The sequence below is a fragment of the Xyrauchen texanus genome, chromosome 2 (genome assembly GCF_025860055.1).
Source record: "Xyrauchen texanus isolate HMW12.3.18 chromosome 2, RBS_HiC_50CHRs, whole genome shotgun sequence".
Lineage (NCBI taxonomy): Eukaryota > Metazoa > Chordata > Actinopteri > Cypriniformes > Catostomidae > Xyrauchen > Xyrauchen texanus.
Window position 1 is genome coordinate 523,720 of NC_068277.1, and position 22,418 is coordinate 546,137.

General features: G+C 41.5%; 3 protein-coding genes and 1 non-coding gene across 5 annotated transcripts; 2 read left to right on the forward strand and 2 right to left on the reverse strand.

The window, feature by feature from the left end:
* The first annotated feature begins 472 nt into the window (after positions 1-472).
* Positions 473-8,452, forward strand: LOC127653575 (transcription factor Sox-10-like). Its single transcript, XM_052140292.1, has 4 exons — positions 473-589; positions 2,728-3,412; positions 4,633-4,895; positions 5,516-8,452. Exons 2-4 carry the CDS (start codon positions 2,973-2,975, stop codon positions 6,289-6,291), a joined length of 1,479 nt encoding a protein of 492 aa, XP_051996252.1. The 5' UTR covers positions 473-589; positions 2,728-2,972; the 3' UTR covers positions 6,292-8,452.
* A 1,915-nt stretch (positions 8,453-10,367) lies between these two features.
* polr2f (RNA polymerase II, I and III subunit F) lies at positions 10,368-11,826 on the reverse strand. The gene is made up of 5 exons (XM_052140520.1): positions 11,676-11,826; positions 11,354-11,423; positions 10,861-10,991; positions 10,714-10,785; positions 10,368-10,634 (listed from the first exon to the last, which is right to left on the reverse strand). Exons 1-5 carry the CDS (start codon positions 11,693-11,695, stop codon positions 10,544-10,546), a joined length of 384 nt encoding a protein of 127 aa, XP_051996480.1. The 5' UTR covers positions 11,696-11,826; the 3' UTR covers positions 10,368-10,543.
* A 1,749-nt stretch (positions 11,827-13,575) lies between these two features.
* Positions 13,576-13,729, reverse strand: LOC127619868 (U12 minor spliceosomal RNA). The gene has a single exon (XR_007967633.1). It is a non-coding gene; the product is annotated as a U12 minor spliceosomal RNA (small nuclear RNA).
* A 1,061-nt stretch (positions 13,730-14,790) lies between these two features.
* On the forward strand, positions 14,791-22,242 carry LOC127653589 (polymerase delta-interacting protein 3-like). Of its 2 annotated transcripts, none has more exons than XM_052140316.1 (10): positions 14,791-14,900; positions 17,211-17,320; positions 17,409-17,809; positions 18,103-18,162; positions 19,166-19,255; positions 19,336-19,524; positions 20,341-20,418; positions 21,302-21,431; positions 21,582-21,648; positions 21,733-22,242. In XM_052140316.1, exons 1-10 carry the CDS (start codon positions 14,833-14,835, stop codon positions 21,932-21,934), a joined length of 1,395 nt encoding a protein of 464 aa, XP_051996276.1. In that variant the 5' UTR covers positions 14,791-14,832; the 3' UTR covers positions 21,935-22,242. The 2 variants fall into 2 exon arrangements, with proteins under 2 accessions (XP_051996276.1, XP_051996284.1); XM_052140324.1 differs by having other exon boundaries at positions 18,106-18,162.
* Positions 22,243-22,418: the final 176 nt, after the last annotated feature.

Sequence of the window (22,418 nt, forward strand, 5' to 3'; positions counted from 1 at the left end):
TCTCACGTTATTTTGAGTTATTGTTCAAATATGGGTGACCAATTTAATTTCTTGAGATAAAATAAGAAAGAACTTTGTGCTCAAGATCTTTTGGGCATGTGTAGATGTGGTATTGCTTTTCTTCTGAAGCACATTATATTTATTTGGTTTATGATCAAATATGAAAATGACGGTTTTCCATTTTAAGTGATAAAACATTTGCACTGACTCTTTAATCTCAGACTTTGTTCAATCAAAATAACCAAATCTGAATTAGATCAAAAATGTGACCCTTTAATTATACGGAAAAAATGAATATATGTTGTTAAATGTTTAAATCACCAATAAAGGTTTAATTACACTCGAAGGCAAATATTACTGGCGCTGATTTGCAGCAGAAATCGCCGCCCTCTGTCCAATCAGAGACGGCCCCGACGGGCCTCTGCTCCTTTAAGAGAGTTTTTCCATGAAATGATTTTTTTTTCTTGCTCTTCACACAACGAGGCTCTTTAAGCCCCGGCGCGCGACACAGAGCGGGCATTCAGAGCGCGAGCGAGGGGGCAGGAACTGACGGACTCTCGCGCTGGGCGGGCGACCTGCTTTCAGTGCAGTAAGAGCTTGACATTATTCTCTCTCTCTCTCTAACACTGTGTGGGGCTCTACCACATGAATCAGAAAAACTGATATAACGCAGAAATGATTTGTAGAATATACAGTGCATTTGCAATTGAATGTTTATTAACACTTCTTGTTTTTAAAGTTTGATGGGGTTTCTGTTGGTAACACTATTATGCGAATTGTATTTAATAAACGTTGGATTTAGGACTAATGAGGTGCTGGGATATTTTTGAGCTTTGGGAAACGAAACATTTATAAACTAATTTGGTGTTACGAGATTCGTGAGAATGTGTAAATCAGAGACGTGTTGGTTTAATCAGTCTTCATGGGGAACTATAATTAAGTCATAATAATAATGTGCTCAATGAAACTATTGTAATTGATACCCTTCGAGGGAAACAATTCAGCCCATTAAACTACAAATGTGAATATTTTATAGGCTTTGATAAATGATTGTTTTCTATATTTTGAGACAAACACATTTTTATCTGCGGATATGTGAGTTAATATCAGAGTTTCACATCAAAGTTGTTCTGAAAGACACGATTTAAGTGTAAACTTCTCATAGGATTAACAAGACAATATCAAACTTTAAAATCTATATTTTATGAAGTCCGTCATTTCCTTCCGCACAATCATATTCCAGCCGTGTCTCGCCCGTTGTGTTTGGATGAACAGACAACAACAACAACAAAAAAAAAAAAAAAACGATGATTTTAGTAGATTACCACATACAAATCCACATCCAGTCTGTATTTGATCTGGTAAAATCTAAGCATGCGCATTAGTCCAAATGTGTGGTAGAAGCATAGGACCTACTTAAAAGAAGTTCGTCATTTAGTAAAACTGTTACAGCATGAGTGGATTAGGGGCAAATGATTGCCAAACGAGGCGTTATGATCCGCCCAACTGCAAATCTTTTCAAGAATTGGCTTAAATAATGTACCCCAAAGAGGGACTAAATACACTTTGAAAATACTAAATAGAAGTGGCGCATACGCAAACATGGATGACATTAAAGAAGTGTGAGAGGTTGAAATCAATTAACAGTAAGTTCCCTGACTTCCGCACCACGTTCGCGCCAAACAGTCGCTGAATGGAAAATCGCGCGAACACAGAGGCGCTCTGTTGCTACTAAAAACCAATTACAAAATGTAATCAGAGGTGCTATATAGCCTATAACTGTAGACCTACCAAGATAGTTTAAAGGTAATCGCTTGTGTTAACTCAGACATTGAGATAAAAATGTATTAATGACTCTAATAAATGTCTTTAATAAAATTAATCCGTTATCACACAGTGCAATCATCTCTATCGTGTGAAGTCACCTGTGCTTGGTCTTAATTAAAACGGGTGACTTGTTGTTCCTGTGTCCAGTTGAGATTCGGTCTGACAGCAGTATTAAAGTGTTCCGCTTTGGCAGATGGGTCGCATTTCTTGCCCCTTTCTCTGACTGTGGGAGAAAAGTGTGTTTTTAACTTATCTTCAGTAATTGTGCCAGTCAAACACACCGGACACGTGTTGAAAAAATACCCTTATTGAATAGTTGTCATATTGGTCTCAATGGTGGTTGTAGTGTCTTCAGGAACATGTTGCTATGAGTCTGTATATTCTTTTGCTGGATTCTGAGTCGTCGCTTGTGCTTTCACCAACAAACACTGTAATTCAGCCGCACACGGTCCGACCACAGCAGCGCCGCGCCGTGTTTATCCAGCAGCGGGACGGAATGAAGCCGTTATTATTCCAGCACTTTCTCTCCCGGGAACTTGAACAAACCGCCAAACCTTCAACAGTAGCTTGTTAGCAGGAGTGAACCCTAAAATAACACACACACTGAGGCGAACTGACGCCAGATTGCAACCCTGGAAAAAAAAGAGGAATTCTAAATCAAGTCAAAGCCTCAGTGTGTTTGTAGCAGTTAAACAGGTTTATCTTGTTCATGAGGTGTTTAAGTGCTGGTTTATGAACGGCAATGGGGTCCGGTCATATTTGGAAATGCGAAACTTCTTTCTTTAAAAAAACTTTTGTTCATAGTAATATCAAAGAACACACAACAGAAACATCATGCTGTAAATGTAATCCAGACCACTTCATAATAATCTCATGACCTTTTTGTAAATTGTTTTTCAGGTTCTTGTGCAGACTTCCATCCCGAAGAAGACAGCGGATGCGCGGGAAACGCGCGGATGATTCATTCTGACCGAACCGAACGTGTGTGAAGAGAAAGTTGTTAAAGTTTCACAGGAGGACATACAGATAACACGTTTTACAGAGAGGGAAAAGCATTTTAGAGAAATAAATAATTAATTTTAACAATTGAAGCTTTAAGCGAAACTAGACCCAACGACACCTGTGACCGGCGAGCGAGAGGAAAGATGTCGACGGAGGAGCACAGTATGTCAGAGGTGGAAATGAGTCCCGGGGTGTCGGAGGACGGTCACTCTATATCCCCCGGACACTCTTCGGGCGCACCCGGCGGGGCGGAATCCCCTCTGCCCGGACAGCCGTCCCAAATGTCGGGCGTCGGCGAGGAGGCGGCGGGAATCTCCGGGGGCATCACGGTGAAGTCAGACGAAGAAGACGACCGTTTTCCCATCGGCATACGGGAGGCGGTCAGTCAGGTGTTGAACGGTTATGACTGGACGCTCGTGCCCATGCCCGTACGCGTGAACTCTGGAAGTAAGAGCAAACCGCACGTGAAGCGGCCGATGAACGCGTTCATGGTGTGGGCGCAGGCCGCGCGCAGGAAGCTGGCGGATCAATATCCGCACCTGCACAATGCCGAGCTCAGCAAAACGCTTGGCAAACTCTGGAGGTGAGAACAGAGGACCCAATCTTCTGTTTTACCAAAATAACCCTTATAAAAACTATTGTGGCTCTGCAGTGCTACAGTTATGGTCTTAGACTTAGATGAACACCACAGTACTTTATAATCATATACCATAGTATATACATGGGACTAGGGTAAGGGTATTCCAAGGCATTTCAAATGGTATGACCATGGTACCATGTCCAAAACAATGGGAAAAACAGATTCAGAAGAAGGAAATTTAGCCTACCATCTGTTCATTCTCACCACTTTCCCCTGACATGAACCACTCAAGAAACAGCAACCAAGAATTCATTACTGTAATTGTATTCATGCCCCAGTTTAATGGCTCTCCTTGGGTTCACAGAGAGTTCTGCTCTGGAATCAGTGGTTTTTGATGACTATACCTCACGTTAACACTGATAATAACTGAACACTGGTCTCAGAACAGCGATGTTAGTGAGCCGTTCTGGAGGGTTGTTGACACGGCCCCTGGCTTTGAGTTTCTCAGGAGCTTTAGCTTGGAATAATCATTCCTTCAACAAGCCAGATTAGAGAAACAAATCCCTTCAGGAGCCAGCGGTATTCCGAAAACAGCACCATTAACCTGAGCTAGAATGCCAACTACAAACATTACTGAGTATATTTGTCTAAAATAGTTTATTTTCATGCCTCTGGATTTACAGTAGAGACACAAAGCAGAGACGTTGAAATGTGTGAATTACACTCAGCGTCAGAAAATGAAAGCGTTTCACTCCACAAAAGACAGAATAACAGGTGGAGAATCAAACGAAAGGGTTTAGGGTTCATATACCAGCTGGAATATCACAACACACAAACTGATCATCTGCTCAGGCTAAACAGTCACAGGAGAAATCTGAGCCGGCCTCATTATTTAACAGTTCAATAATCTGTACAACAGATGTCATTTAACTCATATATTAATCATTCATTAGGGTAAGACTGATGATGACATCATAATTATACAGAGAGATTTAAACAAACCTTAAATATTCAAACTTGACCAGATATTTTTGTAGATGGAAGTGAGGCCTGATTTTATTGGTGCAATTGACCTTTGCCATGTTGAGTGACTCATAGATTCAATTCATATGTTGGTCTTCTACAATTGTAGAAGTTGCAGAAGAAAAAATGCCCTTTTATTGTAATTTTTTGGAAGTTACAACGTGCAGGAAGTCAGCTGTTTTTGCATATGCGTGTTTCAGGCTGTTAAACGAGACGGATAAGCGGCCGTTTATCGAGGAAGCCGAGCGGTTGAGAAAACAGCATAAGAAAGATTATCCCGAGTATAAATACCAGCCACGTCGACGCAAGAACGGCAAACCGGGATCCAACTCTGAGGGCGACAGCCACTCTGAGGGCGAGGTCAGTCACAGCCAATCGCATTACAAGAGTCTGCACCTGGAGGTGGCGCACAGCGGGGCAACAGGATCACCACTGGGCGACGGGCACCACCCGCACGCTACAGGTGAGATACAGATACACCTGCTTAACACCAATTTCTAACAATTACGTTCTGTAACTCTGGCAAAAGTTTTTGTGAAAATGACAGTTTGTGGTTTATTAATGTTTTGTGGCAGTTCCGAGGTGAAATGTCCACTGTGTGGCGCTAAAAGCGAGTTAAATGTTCCCCCAAACAGATGAGGTTTTTAGGTTAATGCTCTATCAAGTTTAAATCAACTAAACTGACCTCTTGACCCTAAACCTTAAACCTAAACCAATAATGGCAGAATGTAACCTGAAAGAACCGTGTTCTTTTGCTCTTCAGGACTCGTACCCGATCCTTTACATCACGCTCTATCAGTCGAGCTACTGCACAATTTCACTCGAACAAGCTTGTAAATGTAGATGATTATGTAATGTTAAAATGAGTCATGTGCTATAGTAGAAGTGTTAAGGGGGAAAAGTGTTTTGGTGTTGCCGCTTTGTTGCGGTGCTTCTAGTGTTCATATCACCAGAAAACTGCCGTAAAACGTAAACTGAGCCACATTAAAATGAGACTGTAAAAATGAATCTATAGTAACATGATTCTCTGAGTCCACTGTGGTTTCTAGAATGATATTGACCTGTATGTGTTTGTTCATTCAGGTCAGAGTCATAGCCCCCCAACGCCCCCTACCACCCCAAAGACGGAACTGCAGGGTGGTAAATCCGCGGAAGGGAAGCGTGAGGGAGGGGCCGGGGGCTCCAGGGGCGGTTTGGGGGTTGTAGTGGATGGAAGCTCCTCCTCGGCGTCCGGCAGCGGTAAACCGCACATTGACTTCGGTAACGTGGACATTGGCGAGATCAGCCACGACGTAATGGCCAACATGGAGCCGTTTGACGTTAACGAGTTTGACCAGTACCTGCCACCCAACGGGCATCCAGGCGTGGCAGCGACATCAAGTGGTGCGGGCGCAGGGTCCTCGGCTTCCCCGTATGCATACGGCATCTCGACAGCCCTGGCGGCCACAAGTGGGCACTCCACCGCCTGGTTGTCCAAGCAGCAGCTGCCGTCCCAGCAGCACCTGACCTCTGATGGCATGAAAACACAGATCAAGAGCGAATCACATTTCTCCACTGAGGTGGCAGCAGCGGCGAGTGGGTCGCACGTCACCTACACGCCTCTCAGCCTGCCGCACTACAGCTCTGCCTTTCCCCCACTGGCATCCCGCGCGCAGTTCGCCGATTTCCCCGATCACCAGCCATCCGGCTCCTACTACGCCCACTCCAGCCAAACCTCCGGGCTCTACTCCGCCTTCTCTTACATGGGCCCGTCCCAGAGGCCCCTGTACACGGCCATCCCAGATCCCGGCTCCGTGCCGCAGTCACACAGCCCGACGCACTGGGAGCAGCCTGTATACACCACCCTGTCTCGACCATGACACACACACACAGGTTTATAAGGTTTCACTCTCATTTAATATCCAGTAGCTGAACGGTACAAACTACAGTGTGTTCGAAAATCATGAAAAACACTCACCTGCACCACAATCGACACACAGAAATCTGAGAGAAACTTTGGGAAGGGTGTGTGGACATCTGCAGGGAAAATATTCTCACAAAACATGCGTCTCAGGCTGATAAAATCATCACGACCCGTCACAGATTTCACAGAGATCTGCTCAGATTCCCTAAACGCCTCTCCATAGATGGCAGAAATTTGACACCAATGCTTTTAATGATATATAACCAAAGTTCTGAGACCAAAACATTAAAACAAGGAAAACAAAACAGAGTTTCTGGTCTGGCAGGTCCACAAATACTGAACATCACAAACTTTACCCAACACCCATGTAAACAAGCACACACCTGATGATATTACCTGAACATCTGTGTTTTGTATTTGTATGAATGAATAATCTCTTTTATTAACCAAAATAAGGCCATATTGTTTTCATTGTAATCTTTTGTATTGATGTTACTGATGTGTTGCCATAACTACACTGAAAAGTCTTCACCACTGTCTAGTGTTTGTTAATGACATTTGTGTTTTATGACTTTCAGTGTGTGTGTAAATATAAATGATCTTTACAGTTTTACTCCACACACAGAGACAACAGAAACATGGGATTAACGGGACATTCCCGTCATGTCGGAATTCCCGCAATTATGAGTCTCCGATATATATAAACAACCCTTAATTGTGGTTTTATTACAGATGGGATATTTTCATTCTTTTATATTTTGTAAGAGAATATGGAGGTGAATTAATGTAGTCTGATGATTATGAGGTTTTCCTGTCATCGATAACTAAAGCCGCACGGATTTATTTGGCGGTAAATGTCTTCAGCAAACTCAAAACATATTTTGGCCTATTTTTAAAATTGAGGCATTTACATTTTATAACAAATTTCCGTCAAATTGAATGACATAATCTTTAACAAAGTTCAATTAAATAAAACTTTAATTTAGTTAAAGATTATGCAATATAAAGTGATTGAAATTAGTTTGAAAACTAAAATGCTTAAATCTTAAAAATAGGCCTATATATATATATATATATATATATATATATATAGAGCTACTATATATATATATATATGAAGCTGCTCTTAATATTTTCAATCCCATATTGAGAAAGTTGGATTAATTTGAAATAGTGTTGTTATGTGGAGATATTTGCAGCATCAGCGCATTTCGCGGTAGTCCTATTATTTCGCGGTATTTTTCAGTAAATTATGTTTCACCCTTTTGGTACTTTAGACTTGTTTTTCCCTCGTTATGGTTATTACAAATAAACAAAAACTCGATTTTTAGACCCTATAACTTTTTGTTATATATTACAAACTATTATTTATATTTGTTGTTTTGTTTTTTATCATTAGGGTTTTATTCTGATGTCGGATAATTCTGTTGTGTAATGTTGTGGTGGGTAAAAGTGTTGTTGTTTTTGTTTATCAGTGTAAATAGAAGAGCAGTGACTAACTCCCCTCACTATAAATAAAGCTGCAGTCCAGACAAAAGTCCTCATTTCTCCACACATCTGAAATATTCATTTAAGGGTATCTCTGTAAAATGAGCATTCAATGAATCAGTAACTGTTTGGATTAGGCTACTGGTGCTGTTTGTGCATGCGAGTTTCTGGATGACCTCAAACATATCCGGTGTGTTTTTATTGTAGAGCTTCTAGCTTCACTCTTGATTGGCTGACACCAGAATCATGACACTGCACATCTCCAACCTTCTGCATCATTGTGTGCATGTGTATGAATGCTGCCCTGCATATCAGCATGTGTGTGTGTGTTGAGTTCAGGCTGATTTCTAATTCCCCTGATTTAATCATCTGTGTGATACTTTGGTCAAACAAAGAGACTCATTCATCTCTGACTGAGAAGGGGAGGAAGGGGGTCTCTGGCCTGCAGTTTTACTGGGATACAAAGACACACACTCTCTCTCTCTCTCTCACACACACACACATACTACAGATTTGGACTTGTACAGAAAGTCAAACAGGAAATCAGCAGAACTGCAAATAAATGATTAAAATAACTATTGCAACTGTCACACAGTTTTGAGCTATAATCATAAATCTTAAAGGCATAGTCCCCCCAAATAAAGAAAATCAAAAAAACGATTACATTTCTGTCATAATTGACTCATGTTGTTCCAAACCTGTATAACTTACTTTCTTTTGTTGAACACAAAGTTGTGAATCAGAATGTTAGAGGCCTATAGGTTTGGAACAACATGAGGGTGAACAAATGATGACAGTATTTCTGGGTGCACTGTCCCTTTAAACATGAAACTGCTGTGATAGACTTACAAACCCTGTCTGTGTGAAGTTACAATCCTTCACCGCATGACATGGCGAGCTGAAGCAATAACACACAGCGGCAATGTTCCGGATGAAACTGGATAATTGCATACTATATTTTTCACAGGAAAACACTGAAGGTAGGTCCCAAATCACACTTCTGATTTTGTAGTGCGAGTAGTATGTTAAAGCATTAGTACACCCAAACATGATTTACTCCTTTAATCCATCCCGGATGTGTTTGACTTTCACTGAAAATACTATATACTGTCAAAAACAGTGTCAATGGTTGTCAGAGAGCCAGTAATACCCGCATGACCTACAATTTCCAATGAGATTCTGAAGTGCAGATCGACGGGACACTTAATGATCCCATAATTCCTCAGGAGCGGAGGAGACATCACGTTCAAAACACTGGATTTAAAAGAATAACTGAACCGTGAGTCGGACGACTCTTCTCAACTGTAAGTGATATACACCGATGAGCCAAAACATTATGAGCACTCACAGGTGAAGCGAATATTGGTGATCATGTCCTAACAAGGTCACATGTCAAGGTCTGGGAAGAATAGATGGTAGGGAAACAATCGGTTCTCGTAGTCAATGTGTTGAATGCAGGAGAATTGGGCAGAAGTAAAGACCTGAGTGACTTGGACAAGGACCAAATTGTTATGGCCAGATGACAAGCGGCAAGGCTTGTGGGGTGCTCCCGGTCAGCAGTGGGGAGTGCCTACCGACAGTGGTCCGAGGAGGGATGAACCACAAACCGGCAACAGGTTGTTGGGCACCCAAGTCTCATCGATGCGAGGGGGCAACGAAGACTATCCCGTCTGGTCCGAACTGACTGAAGGTCTACTGTGGCACAAGTCACAGAAACTTGTAATAATGATTAGGAGAGGAAATGTGTCACAACACACATATGGGGCCGCATAGCCGCAGACCGGTCATAGTGTCCATGATGACCCCTGTCCACTGATGATATTGCCTTCAATGGGCACGCGAGTGTTGGAGCAGTGGAAGAAGGTCATCTGGTCCGATGAGTCTTGTGTTTTTGGACATCACGTGGACGGCCATGTATGTGTGTGTTGTTTACCTGGGGAAGTGATAGCACCAGGATGCGCTGTGGGAAGACAACAAGCTGGTGGAGGGAGTGTGAAGCTCAGGGCAATGTTCTGCTGGGAAACCCTTGGTCCGGCCATTCATGTGACATTCATTTTACAGATGCCACCTACCTAAACATAGTTGCAGACCATGTACACCCCTTCATGGCAATGGTATTCCCTGATGGCAGAGGCCTCGTTCAGCAGGATAATGAGCCCCAGTACACTTTGCACCACAGATAGCACAGGACACCTTCGGTGCTCTTGTAGAGTCCATGCCACCGCGGGTCAGTGCTGTTTTAGCAGCACACGGAGAACCAACAGCATATTAGCCGGATGGCCATAATGTTTAGGCTCATCAGTGTACTAAGAAAGTTGTTCTTTGTGCTTAAATGGCGCTCGTTTAACAAAACCAGAGCGGTTGTTACTTCATCATATATTGGGGTCACAGTTCAATAGTCCGAAATCTATTCATACTTAAGACTGTACTCAGCCAGAGCTCCTGGTGTTTTACACCTGCCTGAGTGTTTTACAGTTTTTACTCTGAATCTACAAACCGAAACTTTTCACAACAACAGAGAAGGACAAGAACACTGTAGCATTTTCTACAAAAAGGTTTAATTTTGCCTCGATAAAACAAACATTAAATCAAGAAACTCAGAGTGAAATCTTCTGATAATCCAGTCTTTGCATTGCACGTTACAGTTATGTGCTGTAACACCTGTACAGTGTGCTGTGCACACGCGTGTCATCTGATACCGTCCACATGACCCGTCCTCTTCAGTCAGTGATGATGAGCTCGTCACAGCCCCAGTCCTCATAACTGCCATCTGGAAGATATCTGCGGATGATGATGGGAATCTTCCTGCCCCTGACAAACACAACAATAAACAAGTAAACAAACTACACGTTTACTCCGAGCGTGTGCTATAACGTGTGTGTTGCCATACTTGAGCTCTTTCATGGCGATCTGCAGCGGATCCGTCTCTCCTTCCAGCTCCACCATCACCGGCGCACACATCCTGTCACAGAGGAAGTGATGTCACTGATTCTCAATGTTAAAGTAGCGGTACGAGTATGCGTGTGCGGTGACTCACGCGATCTGCAGCGCTCGTGTTCCCAGCACTCGTGCACGCTCGTATTTCGTCATGTATGGAGTGGTGATCCTCTTCTGATTGGCCTGCTGACCTTCACCCGCCGGAAGAATCTGAACGTTCTCCTGATCCTCCTGAAGATACAAACACAACAACAACATAATGATGACGTATACATAATAAACACTATATTATACATGCGGTTGGTACGTGATTTTAACACACATATTGTTTATGTCTTGTGTCTATACTTTTAAAACCCCATTGACTTCCATTGTACATGTCTCACTAGAACACAGATTTAAAGGAGGGACAGGTCTAAATACATTTTTGTGGTAATCAATATTATGACACAAATCCTGTCGATTTAGAAACTTGTGTTAAACTGGAATATTTCTTTAAATATGCAAATATCGGCACGTGAATGTTCTTTAATATGAATCGATCATTAATCAATAACAAACACTAATTAGCACCAGATTAACCGAGTTCTCACATCTTCCGCGTTCTCCAGATCATCTAGAGGTTCTTCGTCTTCAACATCATCGAAATCTCCGTCATCAAAACTGATAAACAATAACCAAACAAACAAACAATAAACACACGCTCGTGGTTTAAACGGTTTCCCGCTTTTAATCGGTAACACTCACACATATAAATCCACACAAGATAAAGGAGTTAATAATGGCATAAAACTGGTATAAAAAATAAGAAGCATTTTAACCTTTTAAATACAGTTATATTTCTATAATCTCTTTGCTTTCACACTCACGAGCATTCAATGACAATTAACACTCAAACACGAATTCAAAACTCACTTGTCTTCGTTGTCAGACATTATTCGTGTTTGTTTGATATAAATTGATTAAGTAATTGGAATAATTATGATTACATTCACACCGCGCAACTGACTGCAAAGCGTGGAATGAACTTCCGGCTGCGCTGCAGTTTAACCGTCCGGACAGAAACACGAGCACAACACGAACGTTCCACCAAATACTTTTGAATATTTTTGTATTTAATGAAACAAACTAAAAAAAAAAACAAAACACGGTAAACATGTTCATATATAATACAGAAATAGCTAAAAAATAATAATAATAAAAATACAGGGGTTTTAAAAGACAAAAATGATTTAGCATTTAATCGTCTTTCTAAGAACTCTTCTATTTTTCTATGTAAGTGATTTTGTTTATTTTATGGAAATGTGTGCAAATAATGTTCCTATTCCCTGAGAGATGTTACTGAAATAAGTGTGGTGAGATATCTCACCCGTCTGTGTGACAGCCCTAGACTCTGTAAACAACAAACAAATTCTCATATTATTGTTGTTGCAGCAAATTATTGCAACCTGATCTCATGAAATTACATATACATATTTTATGAGTTGGCTATTTTATTTGTATAAATTTGTATGATTTCATCACATGCAAGTAAGAGTGAGTTCTGCTCACAAGGTGTTAAGGACATACTTATTAATGTTATGTCCTTACCCAAACCCCTTATTTGGGACCAGGGCTGGACCTGGAAGAGAAATCGGCCCGGGATTTTAAATAGCAACTGGCCCAAAAATTGTTGGGTGGGCAGGGGGTGGGGGGTGTTCGCAGGCCATTTTGTAGTCCGTTCTGCATAACGTGGTGGCTCATTTTAGCTTATCACAGCCCATTTGGCCTGTTTCGCGGCTGAACCACCGGGAAAATGCCCAGTATGCCAGATTACCAGTCCAGCCCTGTCTGGGACATAGAAGCAAGTGTTACGTATTAGATGGAAACGATGTCCAGCGACATCATCGGCTGTAGTGAAAGTCATAGTGTAGTCGAACAATATCATACAAATTAGTTTCTCTCACACAGTGAGAGTGTGTTATTGTTGAGGCTTAATGCCATTTTTATGCCATGTTATTCATAACAGTTGTCAGTTGAGGGCGCTGTTGTGCTGCTGTTGTTTCTAACAACCGTTTCTGCATGATGTCAGTCTTAATAAAGATCATTTGTTGTCTTTGGAAGGCGGGGTTTAGGAAAGAGGGGGCGTGGCTAATCCAATTTACTGTATATAAATCAAAGATTTTAACAAATATAAGTGCTTTACTATTTTCCCTTACCTTTATTGTCTTATAATAACATTGCAATTCTATCAGAAATACACTAAAGTTGAGATTATTTTCCATCCATTTCATTCGCATAAAGCATCTTCCATAAATAATTAAGACATTTGTTATAAAAGAAAGTTTGACATCTTTGTTATGGTGTGAAAATTAAGTAATACATTGTTTTCTTCAAGGGAGATTGTATCATTTGTTTTCCTACACACAAACTGAGAAACATCATCCAAGTGTTTCTAATAACTCCTATTTTTCTATGTAAACAGGCGTCATGCCAGTGCAGCTTCTATCTATTTGAATGGGGAAAGACTGAAATCTCTAAACTAGTTGTTTAAGAATACGATCAAATAACATTTAAAATCAGCAGTAAAATCTGACAACACTGGAATCATAAATTCTGCTTCTTCACCTCAGATTACGCTAAATAAAACTATTTTCTCATCTTGTATAGCTAATGCGCATGCGCGCTCGATATGATTGACAGGCGATGTCATCATCTTAAAGGTGAACGACTTCCTTTTTACATCTGTTCACACGTTCTTTCAAACGCATATCACAAATATTAAGCATCTGAGAAATACTGTTTTTATTTATTTTAACTTTTGTGAGGGTTTGTCGGGGCAGATCCTGGTTCCGCGCGGCATCTCACAAAGTAAGTGAGTCACCTGACAGACGGACCTGTACCCGTTCAAAAATTACTCTCGCGAGTTTGAGCGAGGACACGGGCGTCACCCCGCGTCGTTATTTTCCTTACTCATCAGTTTAAGGCATGCGCAGTAAGGGAGCGAGTACATTCTACAGTACACATACACGAGTGTACAGTGACGGTGACCGCGACACGAGCGTTTATTTAATTCAATACGTGATATTCACACTTACTATAATCATTATAATCAATAAACAACATGTGAAATACATTTAAAACCACTGAAAAATGCCTTTTATCACGTCATTGAGGTGTACACGCAGTGCATTGTGGGACAGCATGTGACGTCACTGAAACGTGGCTCGTAATTTCTTTTTTATATGTATTTATTTTACGAGTTATTTGTATAATGTACTTTGTTCACATAAATCTCAACAAATTTTTGTTTTATAACCATATCTTTAGGTGACATAAATATTAGCGTGATTGTCTTAAGATTGATCTTTATTTGTTTGAGACATTCCTAAATACATATTATTACAGAATACATAATAACATTTAGAGAATTCTCTCTTTTTCACGTACATATTTACACAAACAGATCTTTATAGCAGCGTGACATTTGTAACAATACTTCCATCTTGTGGTTATTTTGGGGCAGAACACCCACATATCTAATTATGTCTGAATAACATTATGAAATCATATTGTTTGATACTGAAATATATTACACAAGCACAAAATGAAACTGTAGTTCAGATTATGTTTATTCTTTAAAACATAGTTTAAAAAATACAAACACTTTCATGTTACATGTGTCATATTTAACAGTAACGACAACATAAGAGATTTACTTTTAAAAGGATTGTAAGAGAATAAAAAATACTCTGAAAGTGTAGTTTGTTTACAGATATTGATGCATAAACTAAAGTAAGTGTAAAGTAATGCTTACAATTATTAGCATTTGTCGACTCAAATAAAATCTATTTTGTGTGCATCCTCTTGATAAATGTCAATCACAGCAACCGAAAACAATATGTCTACCAGACAACAGGGAGACTATTATTAACAATGCAGAATTATTATTTTACATTAATATGTTGTTTTTGTGGTTTCGCTTTGAGCGTGTTTTTTGACCCTTCGTGCTGTCCGTCATGCGTCTCGCTCGCCCCGCCCGTATGTGCGCATCGCTGATGCGCAGTGCGTTCAGTCTGGAGGTGTCGCAGTGATGGCGGATGTGTCTCTGGACGAAGTGATCCGCCGCCGCAGTTTCAGTGCTCGAGGAGTCAGTAAGAGGTCAGTGAGAGCTGTTCACCTCCAGACGCGTTAAACAGCGGCAGTGTGACGCGCTGCGATGTTTTAATACGCGCTTTTGTCGTTGGTTTAGACGCGCAGTCTTTAGGCGAGATGTCCCGCCTTCTCTTGACGCGGATTGGTGGAGATGATCGTTTGTGTCGAGACTCGTGTTCTCATTGGCTGATACTTGTGAATTACGGCGTCCGAAGTGTTTCTGTGCGCAGCTGCACAAACAAACTCCGATATTTCACTGTTATTATTTCACTGTATATCTCATAACACGAGTTAATCGTACTCTTATACATATAACGCGAACGCTCGCGGTATAATTAACGTAGCTCTTTACACAGCACGCGTTCTCGCAGTGAGATTATCAATAGTAGTCGATATCGGGGGTTTTCAATGGGCGATACCGATATCTAGTGAGAACGATGGCCCATATAAATGTCGATAAACATGCAATTTAAAGAATAAAACTTTTCATTGACAAATCTATTGGTATATTTTGGAATACGAGGCAAAGTTAATACTTATGGTAAGCAATCAATTGAGCATGGTTATCGGCCGATGTCATTAAAATAAATGCCGAAGGGGTGACCAGGACCCCGACGCAGACCGGAAGGGGTGACCAGGACCCCGACGCAGACCGGAAGGGGTGACCAGGACCCCGACGCGGACCGGAAGGGGTGTATTTTGTGACTGGCTGACTGTAAATTATCTTGTTTATCAGTTTCTTACTAAATAAATACATTAAGTTGAAATATTGAATAGTGTTGAAATTATGTTAAAATATGTCACAAATACTGAAATCAACATTCAGTTGGCATCGAGTTCTGATCTGACAATGTTTATTTGGTGATTATGACTGTACACAATATTTATTACACAACTACTTGCTATAGATTTAAATGAATGGACATAAAACATTGATTTGAGTTGGAATGATTTTATACTGAGATCGCAGAGTGATTCGAGAGAACATAACACATAGAAGAAAAGATTATAATTTGTAAATAATGAATGTGTACTCATTATTTACAAATATCTGACGCTGAATGGCACGGTTGGACAGTCCGCAATGAAAATGTTTTGGTTTCCAGAACATTCCTGGAACAGAACCTGGTTTTCCAGGTTTTCTTGATGGAAATCAAACGTTTGTTTTAGGTTTTACACAATGGTTCCCATAACATGCCCTTAACCGCTCAGTTTCCAGAACCTTTCTGCAACCAAGCCATCGATAGATTCATTATTACTTATTAAAATAGTTTCCTAAAACACTGTACTTCAGCACTCTATATACAGATATTGAAGAACATTATTCCAAAACACCAATTACTTCAACACAGTAGAGGGGTTTAAATCAGAAATGTATTGACAGACATACAAATCGATTAACCATTAATTAACCTCAATTAACCTAACATTAGATTCATTTCTTACCAATGAAGTGTACACATCATTGTCAGTCTTTATCAAAGACTGTTCTATTAAATCTCACATTAGGAGTAATGATCTGAGGAAAGCGATATGATGTGATTCTTGTACGCTTTTCTCTTCTGGTCATTTTTTTGGCCAATTCTCAATGTGTTCTAAGTCCTCGTGGTGGCGTAGTGACTCATCTCAATCTAGGTGGCGGAGGACAAATCTCAGTTCCCTCGTGTGACTTGTTGAGCGCGTTACCGTGGAGATGCATGTGGAGACTTCACGCTATTCTCCGCGGCATCCACACGCACAACTCACCACACGCCCCACCGAGAGCGAGAACCACATTATAGTGACCACAAGGAGGTTACCCCATGTGACTCTACCCTCCCTAGCAACCAGGCCAATTTGGTTATCCCATGTGACTCTACCCTCCCTAGCAACCGGGACAATTTGGTTGCTAAGGAGACCTGACTGGAGTCAATCAGCACACCCTGGATTCAAACTCATGACTCCAGGTGTGATAGTCAGCGTCAATACTCGCTGAGATACTCAGACCCCCCCTAGTTTGTGGTTTTAAAAAATACAACTTAAAGAGAACGTTGCTAGATATTAGACACCCTGTTCACTAGATATTGGCATTGGAAATTGGGGGAAAAAAATCCCAATCAAATTAGTTGAGCACAAGGGCGTATTTAGGCATGGGCGTCATGGGCCGCCACCCAAGGGCGCCATCTTGCCGGGGGAACGAGGCGCCCACACAAAGAAGTGGGCCATCGCATCTGTTATCCTGCATTTGAAATGTTTTAATGGTTTATTATAGGCTAGAAAACTTGCACATAAAATCAAACATTGTGTTTAAACACTGAAATAACGTATTTCCCACAGGCCTGTGTATGGCAGAGGGGCAGGGTCAGTGGGCAGAGCCTTTGATGCCCGTCAGAAGATTGGCACTAGTGATGTCAGACAGAGATTAGGAGTGGGCGGAGCTACAGGAGGTAAACACACTGAGATTGACACTCACAATATAGTGTTTTGAACTCTCTAGCGTCTTTTTATTTAACGTCAATCTATCTGTTTCTGCAGCATCTCAGGTGAAGGATGCAAGGGAGAAACTGGGGCAGAAAGATGCCCGTTTCCGCATTCGTGGCAGAGGGGGCACTGCAGGTGCGGTACAGGACGCGCGACAGATGATCAACTCTCGTAAACAGCAGCAGACGCCGGTAACGCCAGCCCAGTCTCCGCCCGTCAAACCCACCGCAACAGGAATGCCACACATACACATCCACAACACCGGATCAGTCGGAACCGCTGCCAGGAACTTCCCCACCAATCAGGGACTGAGCTTCAGAATGGGCGTGGCTTTGCAGCCAAGAGGTGGAATTACTAAAGTAGTTGATGCACGTGATAGGTTGAGCTTAAAGAGGAGTGTCCCGTCAATGTCCAGTCAGAGTGCAGCAGCTCTGAAGATCACTAAAACCATCCAGGTGAGCCGACAACATGAGAATCTAATGATGTTGCTGTGCTTGTTTTAGGACAGACTTCCTGTATGGTGCTGTAAATTGGTGTCTTGAAAGAGTTCACTATGTTTTGGAACTGTTGATTTCTTTAAAACAATTACTGTGTAAAAGTCTGCACAGACCTGCAACCACTGGAGAAACTGTAAGAGATCGAGTCACAAACTGGAGTTTCTTTAAGTTAACATCTGACCAGTCAGAGAAGATATTCAAACCTCTAGTGAAGACGCAGGGTTAATGTCTGTCTGTCTGTCTGTCTGCAGCAGAGGCCTGTGGGAATGACCAGTGGCATCCGGATTAATGTTCCTAGTGCGGCAACTCAGGTCAGAGACACGCAAACACACAAATCAAGATTTGACTGTAAAGTCGGCTTTGTGACGGTCTCGTACGACTGTCGTGTTGTAGTGTTAGTGGTGATGAACTGTCAGTTGGCTCACAGTAGCTGAATCTGTTGTAATGGAGGAAACACTCAGATAATGAAGTTGAGCCCTCAGACATGGAGAAACTGCTCAAACGAAGCTTTAAATAAAGTTAGTCAGGTTGTTGGATGTCTGAGGTTATAGAATTACTGTGTGATTGTGTTGAGCGATTAGATAAATGCACTTTAATTATTCAAATTCACACAGTATTTTTCTTCTTCTTATTATTATTGTGGTTGTTATTATGATTTTTTTGCAAGAATTCTCAAGTATACAACAAACATAACACCAACAGATTAAGACATTTCGCGTTCCCTAGAAATAAGTTTGCCGTTCCCTTGCGATTAGTTTGGCGTTGTGTGTATGCCTGGCACACAGCGCAGCTGTTTTGTGCGAGTATTGCGCACGCAGTCTGAATCACGCAACTGTGTGCGAATCTTGAAGTCATTCCAGTCCCTTCATTGTGCCCCAGTGCAGATCACAGCGTTACTCATTCTGGTTTCTCTCCGTGTCAGGTGGGATTTTAGTATACACATCAGACCCCTTTCCAAAACTCTGTTCCAATGATATCTGGAAACAAAACACATTTCATATAGAGATTACTAAAAACACAAAGAGCCTTCAGTGTTTTATTTATGGATATTGTTTTATGTGTTATTTACTTGATGCATTGCTTTGAGAAGATGAGTTAATAATAATAACATTGTATTGATTTATTGATTATCATGAAATAAAATTACTTTATTTTGGTGATATCGCCCACCCCTCACAAGAAGGTTTGTGTCCCGCACAGTAAATCCAGTGAGAGTGCCCCTGATATACCATCTACAGATTAAACATGGCTAATCTCGTGGAGGAGATTCATCAGTGTGAATACAAATCTGCTGTAATTATGTGTGTCTTTTAGGACGTGTCAGCTGATGATGATGATGATGATGATGGTGTGATACCCAATAAACAGATGAAGATCACAACAGCCAACAGTCTGCAGACACGAGTGAGACAAACTACACACACAACTACACAACTACACACAGATACATGTGACCTTAACACAATCATCATGTCTGTGTGTAGATCGGATCTCTCTCTGCTCCCTTCACTAAAGTGGTGAAGAACGATTCTTACACACCCGCATCCGTCCCTGTGCCACCCTCTCGCCCGCCTGCCCGCCCCCCCACACAGAGCCTGCAGCCCGTCTCCAGGGCAACAGGTGCTACACAACAGACAGTCGGAGATGCCGGTGTTCAGACTGCTGCACCACAGGTACACACACGGTTTGTCTCTCTGGAATACTGGATTGTGATTGGTCAATGCCTCTCTGGAATACTGGATTGTGATTGGTCAATGCCTCTCTGGAATACTGGATTGGGATTGGTCAATGCTCAGTCAATATTTGTGTGTAATTAACTGTTGATTTCCTCATCACTGTTTTAGTGTCATGTTCACTTCTTCAGTGTTTATTATGACTGGACATTATTCTCTCATATACAGTGGCAAGAAAAGTATGTGAACCCTTTGGAATTAGCTGCTTTCGTAAGTGGTCATAAATGTGACCTCATCTTCATCAAAGTCAATAACACAATGTGCTTAAGCAAACAACACACACACAATTATAATCATTAATGTCTTTATTGAACACATCCCATTAAACATTCTCAGTGCTGTGGAAATAGTATGTGAACCCCTAGGCTAAAGCTGAAACGAGATTGTAGGTGTGGGTTACAGCTACTTTAAAAAGCACTCACACATCACAAGAAGCATCTGCTGACATGGACCATGCCTTGCAAAGAGACCTAAGATCATGTTGCTTTGCATGAAGCTGGAAAGGGTTAAAGTTATCTAGAAGAGTTCAGATATTTAATGGGACATGAAAGATTATAATTGTTTGTGTGTTGTTAGCTTAAACACATTGTGTTTGTCCATACTCACGACTTGAATGAAGATGAGATCTCTTTTTATGAGCAATTCATGCGGAAAACCAGATTATTACAAAGGGGTCACATAGTTTGTCTAGCCACTGTATCAGTGAGTCAGTGTCTCTCTCTCTCTCTCTCTCTCTCTCCTCTCTCTCTCTCTCAGCCGGTGTTAAGTCCTCTCGAGGGCACAAAGATCACCGTGAACAACCTTCATCCTCGAGTCTCTGAGGAAGATATAGTGGTGAGTTACACATACTCAATCACACACACACACATATACACACACATACTCACACACACACACACACACACACACACATACACACACACACACAATCACACACACACACACACACACACACATACTCACACACACACACAATCACACACACACAATCACACACACACATATACACACACACATACTCACACACACACACACATACTCACACACACACATACTCACACACACACACATATACACACACATACACACACACACACAATCACACACACACACATACTCACAGACACACACACACACACACACACACACACAATCACACACACACACACATATACACACACATACTCACACACACAATCACACACACACACATATACACACACATACTCACACACACACACACACATACTCACACACACATACTCAATCACACACACACACATATACACACACACACACATATACACACACATACTCACACACACAATCACACACACACACACACATATACACACACACATACTCACTCACACACACACATACTCACACACACACACATATACACACACATACTCACACATACTCACACACACACACACACATACACACACACACACATACTCACACACACACACAATCACACACACACACATACTCACAGACACACACACACACACACACACACACACACAATCACAAACACACACATATACACACACATACTCACACACACACACACACACATACTCACACACACACATACTCACACACACATACTCACACACATACTCACACACACACATACTCACACACACATATACACACAATCTAAATGATACTAATTATTTCTAAATGTGTGTGTGTTCTGCGTGTGCAGGAGTTGTTCTGTGTGTGCGGCGCACTAAAACGGGCGCGTCTGGTCAAAGTGGGCGTGGCTGAGGTGGTGTTTGTGCGTAAAGAGGATGCAGTCAGCGCATACAGGAAGTACAACAACCGCTGTCTGGATGGTATGACACTAAATTTTAAGTCGTATCACATGATTGAATTTGATTGAGAAGTTCACCACACATAAATCACTGATTCCAGATCTGTCTTATGAACCCTGATCACATTCCTGAACACAACACAAGTAAAGCGCTGATTGTGTGTTTGTGCAGGTCAGCCGATGAAGTGTAACCTGCACATCCAGGGAAACATCATCACGTCTGAGCAGCCCATCTTACTGTGAGATCACTTCCTGTTCTTGTGTTTGATCAGTGTGTGTGTGACCTCTGTGTGACCTTTGTGTGTGTGTGTGTGTTCTGTCAGGAGGTTGAGTGACACTCCTGGTGCCACGGGTTCGGTTCAGAAGAACACCTCCGGCTCGTTCCGCTCCGGCTCCAGAACCTCGTCCACCGCAGAAGTGGATCCACAAACCATCCTGAAAGCGCTCTTTAAATCATCCAGTCAGCAGCCCAGCACCAGTGCCAGCGAGACGCCCGGCGCCACCGCCTTCCGCATCAAGATCTAACACACACTAACATGACGTGTGACGTGTGTCACATGGTGTACATCTGGGCTCTGATTGGCTCTGTGTTTATTAGGAGGGGTTCAGTGATCGTCCTGGTTCACATTAAACACTTTTATTTCTGTTTCATATTTTAAATAGTTGTCATGTGGGTGAGACTCGTTCACAGGTGAATAGTATTAATACTGGAGCAGATCTGTGAGTGTCTCTGATGTTTGTTTATGCTTTCCTCGCTTTTTCTCCAGTAAATCTCTCACTTTATAATCCTGTCTGTTTGTGTGTTTTTATATTTATAGTGTTTGCCACTATTGCTCTCACTGTGACGGGTTATTTCCAGACCCAGCAATCTCTAAACTTCTTCATTGCCCAATTTGTTTAATAATTATTTTCATTAATTTAACAATGTTTTCAGCTATTAATAAGAGTATAGTACTCGCAGCTTCATATAGCCTAACACATGTTTAATGTTTAAGTAGCTTACAAAGAA

What these genes read in the sequence shown, in the direction of transcription:
- LOC127653575 (XM_052140292.1), top strand. Translation starts at nt 2,973, where the DNA reads ATGTCGACGGAGGAGCACAGTATGTCAGAGGTGGAAATGAGTCCCGGG. An exon ending in ACGCTTGGCAAACTCTGGAG is followed by an intron (nt 3,413 to 4,632) that starts GTGAGAACAGAG and finishes TGCGTGTTTCAG; the next exon opens with GCTGTTAAACGAGACGGATA. An exon ending in GCACCACCCGCACGCTACAG is followed by an intron (nt 4,896 to 5,515) that starts GTGAGATACAGA and finishes TTGTTCATTCAG; the next exon opens with GTCAGAGTCATAGCCCCCCA.
- polr2f (XM_052140520.1), bottom strand. Translation starts at nt 11,695, where the DNA reads ATGTCTGACAACGAAGACAA. An exon ending in ATGTCTGACAACGAAGACAA is followed by an intron (nt 11,424 to 11,675) that starts GTGAGTTTTGAA and finishes ATTGTTTATCAG; the next exon opens with TTTTGATGACGGAGATTTCG. An exon ending in ACACGAGCGCTGCAGATCGC is followed by an intron (nt 10,786 to 10,860) that starts GTGAGTCACCGC and finishes CCTCTGTGACAG; the next exon opens with GATGTGTGCGCCGGTGATGG.
- LOC127653589 (XM_052140316.1), top strand. Translation starts at nt 14,833, where the DNA reads ATGGCGGATGTGTCTCTGGACGAAGTGATCCGCCGCCGCAGTTTCAGT. An exon ending in CCAACAGTCTGCAGACACGA is followed by an intron (nt 19,256 to 19,335) that starts GTGAGACAAACT and finishes GTCTGTGTGTAG; the next exon opens with ATCGGATCTCTCTCTGCTCC. An exon ending in TCTGAGCAGCCCATCTTACT is followed by an intron (nt 21,649 to 21,732) that starts GTGAGATCACTT and finishes GTGTTCTGTCAG; the next exon opens with GAGGTTGAGTGACACTCCTG.